Source organism: Octopus bimaculoides, chromosome 30 (genome assembly GCF_001194135.2).
Source record: "Octopus bimaculoides isolate UCB-OBI-ISO-001 chromosome 30, ASM119413v2, whole genome shotgun sequence".
NCBI lineage: Eukaryota > Metazoa > Mollusca > Cephalopoda > Octopoda > Octopodidae > Octopus > Octopus bimaculoides.
The window spans coordinates 3114655-3125054 of NC_069010.1; the positions used below are offsets into that span (position 1 = coordinate 3114655).

Consider the following 10400-nt stretch of genomic DNA (forward strand, 5'->3'; position numbering starts at 1 on the left):
TATATGTATATATATATACACACACACGTGCATATATATATAGATAGATATAGATATACATCCATATAGATTTACTTTTGTTTGTGTGCTTTGTAACAATTTTTCTGTTTTTGTTGTTTATATTTTTCAATTTTTCTTCATCTACATATGTATGTGTGTATATATATATATATGAATGCATATACATGTATGTATATATATGCATATGCATGTGCGTACAAACACACCCACACATGCAGATACATATATATGTATATTTATATATATATATGTGTGTGTGTTATTTCTATGTATGTATGTTATTTTTTATCTGTTTTTTTTTGTTTGAATGTTTTATTATTTTGTTTGTTTGTTTTAATTTTGCTTGTTTTTGGTTTTGTTTTTTTTCATTCACACCTGCTCAGCTTTTCCTCCGCTCCCTCCATTTATGCGGGTGTTTGTCTTCTTGGATTTACCTGTTTTTTTCCGTCTCTTCTCAGGTACGGGAGTCAACAAGTATTTGAAGCGCTACAAAAATGAGGAAAATGAAGGTTATATGCGGCTGTTTGTAATCTTCGATTTACCAGTCTTCTTTCTTCGTTTCCATGGCACCGGGGTGGTTAGATACGTCAGACGCTAGAAAGGAGAGAAGGAGGAGAAGGGAGAGAGAGAGAGAGAGAGAGCGCGGGACGGAGAGGGAGGGAAAGAGGAAAAAAAAAAAGAAGACAACAAAAATGATGGTTACAATAGGGTTCGTAATATTGGAATTTTGTGGAAGAAGGAGGCAAAGGAGAAGGAGGAGAAGGAAGAGAAGATGATGATGATGATGATGAAGTATAGGAAGATAATGATGACGACGGCGACAACAACAACGACGACGAAGAAGAAGAAGAATCGGAAAAAGAAGAAGAAGAAGCAGACGCGGAAAAAGAAGAAGAAGTGGAAGAAGAAGCGGAAGAAGAAGAAGAAGAAGAAGAAGAAGAAGCAGAAGTGGAAAAAGAAGAAGAAGAAGTGGAAGAAGAAGCGGAAGAAGAAGAAGAAGAAGAAGAAGAAGCAGAAGAAGAAGAAGTAGAAGAGGAAGAAGAAGAAGAAGAAGAAGAAGAAGAAGAGGAAGAGGAAGAAGAAGAAAAAGAAGAAGAAGAAGATGAAGAAGAAGATGAAGAAGAAAAGATGTTGATGACAATGAACAAGAATGTTAGAGAAATATCTAGAATCTATTAAGTTATATTGTACAAAGCAGTAGTTACAAACTCCCCTAAACATAATATTATATAACATAAACTGTTATTAAAAATATATATATATATAAAAGACCAGCAAATTGTTTCGACTTAATACAAAGACATTTGAAGGGTCATAATACAAAGACATTTGAATTAATTTTTACAATCCAGCCGTCCTTTCATACGGAATTTCATCTATCTTTAAACTATGACCCTGAGATGACTTATATATAAGGGAACTCTTATTATGTATATATATCAGAAAATGTATATTAAGACAAAACAATTTGTTGGCCTAGTATGATTTTTTAAATAATTGTTGATGTTATATATTATGTTATATTATATTCATAGTGTATTATGTAATATTTGTAATATAAATAAATTATTGGATTGTCAATAGTATCTCTTAATTTAATTTATCTTTGTAATTGCATTATACCCATATTTATATGATATTCAACTGACGTACCAGTGAATTGGATGTTTAACACGCCCCTTTGAAGGTTCTCTTTTCCTCAGTTTGTTACTTTATCTATATATATGCATATGTATGTCTATCTATCTATCTACAGACATATATATATATATATATATATATATATATCATCGTTTAACGTCCGCCCTCCATGCTAGCATGGGTTGGACGATTTGACTAAGGACTGGTGTACCAGATGGCTACACCAGGCTCCAATCTGATTTGGCAGAGTTTCTACAGCTGGATGCCCTTCCTAACGCCAACCCCTCCGAGAATGTAGTGGGCGCTAGTCTAGTTTTATATTTTTCAATGTTTCTTTTTTTCTCTCAATTTTTTTGAATGTGTTTCTTGCTGTTTGAAATAACACAATTCCTATTTCTCTCATCAAAGTTTCTAGACCTTCACAGTCTCGTTTTCATCTTCACTGATGAGATATTATTACCAGCATGTTTTGTTGTCACTTCACAATAGGCAAAGCCAATGTGATTGATTCAGACATAAACACTAGGATTTTAGGAGATGAGGAATTATTTACATTTTTTTTACATTTCATTATATTACATTTATATTATAAAGAACCTCCAAAAACTAGACACTAACATCTAAACATTGTTCACTCTTAATTAGGTCACCTATGAAGAAAGCCAAACGATACCAAAATAAGCAACACCCATAAAATGTGAATCTAAAAACACTTTCCACTTTAAAAAGAATGAAGGGCAACTCAGAATAATGGGACTAAGAAACAAGAAATTCGATGCTGAGTACAAAAGTGTACTCCCATCATCAGCTGCCAAACGGATATCACAATGGTTTTGACACCTAGGCAGTACCATTCAATCTGGCAGTGTTGACAGCATTAAAATTATAATTGCTGCCTGGGAATCCACCAGCTTATTATTACAATGAAGGATGTGAAAGAAAACAAATAGTAATAATTTACAGCAACAAATCGTATGTATGTATGAATTATAGATGCATGTCATGTATATCGTATAGACGGTATCATAGTGAGAGAGAGAGAGAGAGAGAAAGAGAAAGAATGAAAGAACAAAATGCAAAAATATGAATTGATAATGAAGAAAGGGAGGCAGCAGGGAGGTGGGTGGGTGTGCAAATCTTGTATTGCTGAGAAACGGCGTTCCGGAAGATGCAATTGCGTGCTCGTGTGCACATCTCGTCATGTGTAGCTGAAGCCAAACGGTGGATTACACACATGGAAAACAACAGCAATAACAACAACAGGCATTACAAATAAATGAATAAATAAACAAATAAATGAATAAATAAATAAATAAATAATTAAATAAATAAATGACTGACATAAGCAAAATGATTAAATAAAACAATATGTATATGTATGTATATATTTATGTATATATATATATGTGTATATATATATATATATATATATATATATATATATATATATATATATATATATATATACACACACACACACATATATATATATATGTATGTATGTGTGCATGATGTATGTATTTTTATTTTTGTGTGTGCATATGTACATATATGTGTGTGTGTGTGTGTGTGTGCCATATTTGATGTCATATAGGACATACTGGTTTTTCTCCACCAAAATGTCTCAAAAATATCACCCTGGGTTCTATATGCAATGTTGGGCCAATGTTACATGGTTTTATGCATTCAAAGTATTTTTCTCTGAATGTATGCTGCTGAAATTGGGACATGTCTGATGCGCCCATGCATTTTTCAAGCCATCAAATATACTATGTATGTATGTATCTATGTATGTATGTATGTATGTACAGGGGTTGGACAAAATAATGGAAACACCTAGCATCATAGCATCATAATTTTCAACTATCTATAAAACTGTCAAAAGCTTGTTTATTTTTATGTTTTTTGTATTTATTATTAGTGTTGCTTAATATGTTTTGCTAAAATTGCTGTTTCTTTTCAGATATCATCGAAACACTTCATTTAAAGTTGCTCCAGCAGCAGCAACACTAATGCCGATAATAGCAACATTAGCAACGGTAGTGAAAGTATGAGCACCAACAGTAGCACTATTGTTAGCACTATTGTTAGCAACAGTAACTGGGAGCAAAATGACAACAGCAACAGTTGTTGCTATTTTGTTGACTGAGCAGCAACGGCAGAGGCATAATAAATACTGGCACACATAGCAACATAGCAACGACAATAAAACAGTAATAGCCACATTAGCAGTAGCAACAGGGGAGTCATTACAAACACCCAATACGAAGAAAGTAGCAACAACAAAATGACTGAGAAACATCAACTTCTGGAAAGAGAATTTGGCACAATCATGCAGAAACTGAAACAGTTGGAGAAGATTGACATTACAATTAACGAAGCAACGGTGGTGGAATTAGCAACGTGTACTAAAATAGCAATAATACAACCAGTAGCAGTGGTGGATAGCAACAGTGGAGACATTATCAATGCAAAATGTCAACAAAGCAGTAACAGCACCTTTGACAACAACAACAGTAAAAGAGCGAGGTATTATCAACATTAGCACAAACAAAATAGCAACATAAAAAGTAGCAATAGTGGAGACGTTATGAATATCAACTTAAATGGCAACAGAAATACTAGCAACAAAAACAGTGGTAACATTATTAACTCTAACATTAACAAAATAGGAATGTCGATAACAACAAGAACACCAACAGTAGCAACACCAATAGCAACAATGGAGACAGTTGCAACACCAATAGCAACACAGACATGGGTAAAAGAACAACAAAAGCAACAAGATCAAGAAAATTGCAACAGCAACACTGAGGAAACAGTAACGATAACATTGAGAAAATAGCAACAGCAAATATTAAGAAATTAGCAACATCAACAACAATTACATGAAAAGAGCAATATCAAGGATATAGCAACATCAATGGCAATGCATACAAAGAATAGCAACATTAATACTGAGAAAGCAGCAGCACCAAGGAAATAGCAACAATGAAGGGGGGAAAATAGCAACATCATTTGTAACGTTGATGAAAATAGCACCGTAAAAGGATCGAGAATATAGCAACAGCATGATCGAACAAAAGTAATGCGGCAGGGGTGGAAAGAAAAGCATTATCAACGTTATCAGCAAGAAATAGCAACAACATCAATGAGACAACACTGAGAAAGTAGAGAAGCAATAGAGAATTTAAATATAAAAAAAAACAAAAAAAACAACAGTAACAATCAAAGAAAAAATTTTATGGCCAGCTGTAGCTTGCTTGTGGTTAGTTAGGTGTGCGGTTGCAAATATTGTCTTACCTCTTTAGCTGTCCCGGGTGTGGTGACCAGACCAAATATAGCGAATCCTGGAATACAGAGGATAGAGGAGAGAGCAACGCACCAACCAATCAGATTAGCCGCCCAAGGGTACTCATAGTCGTCGTATTTTAGGGGTTGGTAAGCAACCAGACCGAATATTATGTTGAACTGGAAGGAGAGGAGAAATTGTAAATATGAAATAAAAAGGGATGATCGGATGGGGGTGGTTTAAAGATGATGGGGGGTAATGGCGGATGGGAGGTGGTGAAGGGTGGATTTAATGATGGTGGGGGGAATGGCGAGTGAACCTTCATCGTTTTCACTCGACGATGATGATGGTGGCATTGACAACAATGATGATGATGATGATGATGATGGTGATGATGCTGGTGATCATGATGAACATGATGATGATGATGGCAGTGATGATGACCATGATGATTATGACGATGACGATGATGACAATATCATCATCATTGATCAAGATGAAAATGATGATGACAATAATGGTGATGGTGATGATGACGATGACAATCATAATGATGACAGTGATGAGAATGATGATGATGATGACGATGGTTATGATGATGATGATGGTCATAATGATGATGGCGATGAGAATGATGATGACAATGACGATGATGATGATAGTGGTGGTGGTGATGATGATGATGATGATGATGATGACTTACCATTAAGAATACAGGTGCTACGAATTTCCAGCAGACCCGCCAGTAGAAACCGGGGCGGAATCCCATCATAGATTCAATATCGTCAGAGAACTTGTCCACGCCTGAAAGAACGAAGAATGACCGGCGTCGTGAGTGGTCAGCATGACGTCAGGAGGACAAGGAGGGTAGTGGTGAGCGGGGCAGAGGGAGTGGTGGATGCATGCCCTTGGTTTGGTGGCGGATATGTAAGAAGAGAGGTGGATGCCATTGACGTGGTGGGCATGGGGAGGTTGTTGTCGGTGAAGCGAGCATGAAGTATACAGCAGGTATGGGATAGGTGGAGAGTGGTGGTGGTGGTGGTGGTGGTGATGGTGGTGGTGGTGGCAGTGGTGATTGGGGTAGTGGTAATGGTGGTGTTCTGGTTGTAGTGGTGATGGTAGTGGTGGTTGTGGTGGTGGTAGCAGTGGTGATTGGGGTAGTGGTAATGGTGGTGTTCTGGTTGTAGTGGTGGTAGTGGTGGTAGTGGTGGTGGTGGTTTTGGTGGTGGCGGCGGGGGCGGCAATGGCGGTGGTGGTTGTGGTGGTGGTGGCAGTGGTGATGGTGGTGTTCTGGTTGTAGTGGTAGTGGTGGTGGCGGCGGTGGTGGTAGTGATTGTGGTGGCGACTGGAGTGTTGGTGGGGGTGGTGTTCCGGTTGTAGTGGTGGTAGTGGTGGTGGTGATGGTGGTGGTGGTTGTAGTTGTGGTGGTGATGGTGGTGTTCTGCTTGTGGTAGTGGTGTATGATTCATTACACTTACCATTCTCTACATTCAACACCTATACACTTACCATTCAAACACTTACTACCCCCTACATTTACCATCCCCTACACTTACAATTCCCTACATTTACCACTACCTACTCTTAACATCCCTTACACTTACAATTCCTACACTTACCATTCATTACACTTACCATCCTCTACACTTAACACTTCTACACTTACCATTCCCATACTTACCCTTCCTACACTCACCCCCTTTACACTTACCACTTTTACACTCAGTTCCTACACTTACAGTTCACTACACTTACAACCCCTTACACTTACAATTCCTACACTTACTATTCCTACACTTACTATTCCTACACTTACCCCCTATATTTCCTGTCCCTCTACACTTGCAATTCCTTCACTATCATTCATTACTCTTACCATCCCCTACACTTACCATTCTCTACATTAACTATCCCCTACACTTACCATTCCCCTAAATTTACTGCCCCCCTACACTTACAATTCCTTACACTTACCATTTATTACACTTACTGTTCTGTACACTTACCGTAACAATAAGAAATTGTTATACTTTCAAAAAAGACAGCAAATAAAATAGAATAACCGGCGGCATATCTATCCATCAGATGAACCACATATGCTCCTCCCTGGAATGACGTGGAATAGAAAAATAGCAGAATATAAGAATACAAGAATATGAGAATATAAGAATATAAATGTATGGTAACATCTTGACACGACTATGATGGTTCTACCGACCTACTGCTTGAATAGGATAAAACCCCCTTCGGTCATGAATGATGGTCATAATGATGATGATGATGATAATCCTTTCTACTGGAAGCACAAGGCCTCAAATTTGGGGGAAGGGATTAAGTCGATTTACATTGATCCCCAGTGCGTAACTGGTACTAATTTTATTGACCCTGAAAGGTCGAAAGGCACAGTCGACCTTGGCATGATTTAAATATAATAATAATGATGATGATGATGGTGATAATGATCCTTTCTACTATAGGGCACAAGGCCTGAAATTTGGTGGGACGGGACTAGTCGATTTAATTGACCCCAGTGTTTCACTGGTACTGGTACAGAATTGAAACTCAGAACGTAGCAGCAGATGGAATACTGCTAAACATTTTACCAGGCATGTTAACAATTCTACCAGCTTGCCGCCTTATCATAATAATAATAATAATAATAATAATAATAATAATAAATGCTCTAATGCAGTACCAGGCAGTGGCTGTCATGGCTTCTGATCTTAACTGATTGCAAGTGTTATCATGTACATTGTTTTGTCTTGGTATAAAAGATGGGCTACAGAAAATATTCTGCTTAATACCACAGATTTGTTTCTCAGTTGTTTGACCTTAACCAGTTGAGCATGTCCCTTGGTGGCTGATGATATGTGCATCTCTGATCATGAGCAGAAGTAGTGGGGGAGCATCATAGCCATGTGTTGAGAGGAATTCTTTGGGGTTTGGATAATTTACCTTTGGAAACATGGATTTTTGTTCAACATCCTTAAACAACCTTTATTCAGGGCTCTTTTGAGTGGGATGGGCTACTCTACCTGAAGAAAATTCTAACTGGGCCTCACCTGCAAGGTCATGCACTGTTTATCTTGATATGAGATCACCATGTCGCGCACATATGGTTGTGATGCATGTGCCTGGTGTACCCTTATCAGACGGGTAGTCATGATGGGTATACTGGACTTCGTATATTTTACCCCAGTGTTACTTTGATGGCATGCACTGCTCTCTCACTCAATAATAATAAGAAGAAGAAGAACAACAATAATAATAATAATGTACTGTACCTGAGCACAACTAGCTAATCCAACTACAAAGTATACGGTAAACAACATCGCCACGAATAATTCTCGATGTCTTCGTAACCATGGAAACTCATCTGCTAAAGCTGTCAGGATAGCTTCTGAGCCACCAAACTGTTCAAGGGAGATAACAGAGAGAGAAAAGATATCAATACAGAGAAATACAATAATATCTTTTGGTTATAATTCTTTACAATAGAGGGGCTATAGGAATTGTGTATTATGTTTATATATCAGATAAAACAGAATCCATGGAGATTGGTGGTAGTGGTCTACAGTGGCAAGGCTTGTGTTATCTGGAAAAAGCCAGGAAAAATTCTGCGAAATTACTGTAGGGAGTGGTGTATCCAACGTTTCTGAAATGTCTTGTCAACTTTACCCTTTTTTTATTTCCTGCCTATCAACTTTCCCATAGTGGCTGACAATATGTGCATTTCTGATCATGAACAGGAGTAATGGCGGAGCATCACAGCCATGTGTTGAGAGGAATTCTTTGGGATTTGAATAAACGTAACAAAGGCAAAGTTTGAAGGAATTATTAGCCATTTTTCAAACTTTCTAGGGGTCAGAAAATATGAAATAACAGTTACTATCTGAGGACAAGAATTGTGTTATACAGTGTAATTTATGCTCAGTACGTCAGGATGTAGAAGTAAGGGTATCAAATGATCAAGGTAGACTTGGTAGAGGCAACAGGATTTGGGTAATCTAGGCTCATCTAGATGGAGATGTTAGGATAATGAGTAATCCAAGCTCAGTGCATCTGGCTAAAGATGTTAAGATGTGGGGCAATCTGAGCTCAATTGGTCTAGGTTTAGATGTGACGATGCTGGGTGATCTTCGCCCCAGAATATTGAGTAATCTAGGTTCAGTACCTCTTGGTGGGTATGTTTGACTGACAAATAATTCAAGCTCACTACATCTGTGTGAAGCTATTAGGCTGCCTGGCAATCTAAGCTCAGTTGATATAGGTTTAGTTGTAACAATGTTAGTTGATCTAGACTCAATACATCTTAGTGGAGAAGTTAGTATGTTGGGTAATCTAGGCTCTGTATGTCTGTGTGAAGATGTTAGAATGTTGGATGATTTAAGCTCAGTTAGTCAAAGTTTAACTATAAGGATGCTGGTTGATCTAGACTCAGTGCATCTTAATGGAGATGTTAGGATATTGGGTAGTCTTGGATCAATATGTCTACATGGAGATGTCAGGATATCAGATGAACCAGACTTAAATAGATCTTGATGTAGAGGTTAGGATGATGAATGCTGCAGGTTCAGTAAATCTTGGTGGAGGTGTTAGGCTATCATTTGGCTTATAACCATTTCATCTGGGTGGAGATTTTGGAGAGTAAATATCACAGGTTTCAAACCTTGTACTTACCGAACTGTCTAGACCTAGGGTAAGCAACATGAGGAAGAATATCAATGCCCAAAATGTTGCACCTGGGAGTGTAGCTATAGCTTCTGGATATACAACGAACACTAAACCAGGACCTGCAAAAGATACAACAGAGAGAGAGAGAAACAGAGTTAATATTTAATTATTCATTTCAAATTTTGGCACAAGGGCCAGCAATTTTGGTGAGAGGGCTAAGTTGATTACATTGACCTCCCCCACCCCACCCCACCCCAGTATTCAACTGGTACCTATTTTATCGATCCCCAAAATGATGAAAGGCAAAGTCAACTTCATCAGCGTTTGAACTCAGAATATAAAGAGGGACAAAATGCTGGTAACCTTTTTGCTTGGCATGCTAATGATTCTGCCACCTTGCAGCCTTAATAACAATAATAATAATAATAATAATAATGATAATAATAATAATCGTAATAGTAATAATAATAATAATAATTTCAAGTTTTGGCACAAGGCTAGCAATTTTGATTAGGTCGCCCTCTGTGCTCAATTAGTTCAATGTAACCTCGTGTATATCGTTGGCGATTTTTTCTTCCTCCGTCTTCCCTTCTTTGGACTTTCCTATATTTCCGACAAAGAGCTCTGCTCGAAACGTCAAATTCTCTTTCTTTCCTTTCCTGAGCGGCCAGTAACACAATATCTGTATCACGTCCTCGCGTTGTTTTTTGTTGTTTTTTTGTCATTTTTCTTTTTTGAACTCACTATATATATATATATATATATATATATA

The 10400-nt window shown here is 37.5% G+C and overlaps 1 protein-coding gene across 2 annotated transcripts in view; it reads right to left on the reverse strand.

Moving 5' to 3' along the window:
* Positions 1-33: 33 nt before the first annotated feature.
* LOC106874339 (sodium-dependent dopamine transporter) overlaps positions 34-10400 on the reverse strand; it is a 125646-nt gene continuing 115279 nt past the window's right edge. Inside the window, exons 11-16 of one of the 2 annotated variants that reach the window (XM_014922041.2) lie at positions 9635-9747; positions 8239-8367; positions 6961-7060; positions 5658-5758; positions 4966-5133; positions 34-507 (exon numbers count right to left, since the gene is read on the reverse strand). In XM_014922041.2, coding sequence (XP_014777527.1) covers positions 391-507; positions 4966-5133; positions 5658-5758; positions 6961-7060; positions 8239-8367; positions 9635-9747 — 728 coding nt within the window. In that variant the 3' untranslated portion in view covers positions 34-390. Of the gene's footprint in view, positions 616-4965; positions 5134-5657; positions 5759-6960; positions 7061-8238; positions 8368-9634; positions 9748-10400 lie in introns of both variants that reach the window. The other variant, XM_052978190.1, reaches the window with a different exon arrangement.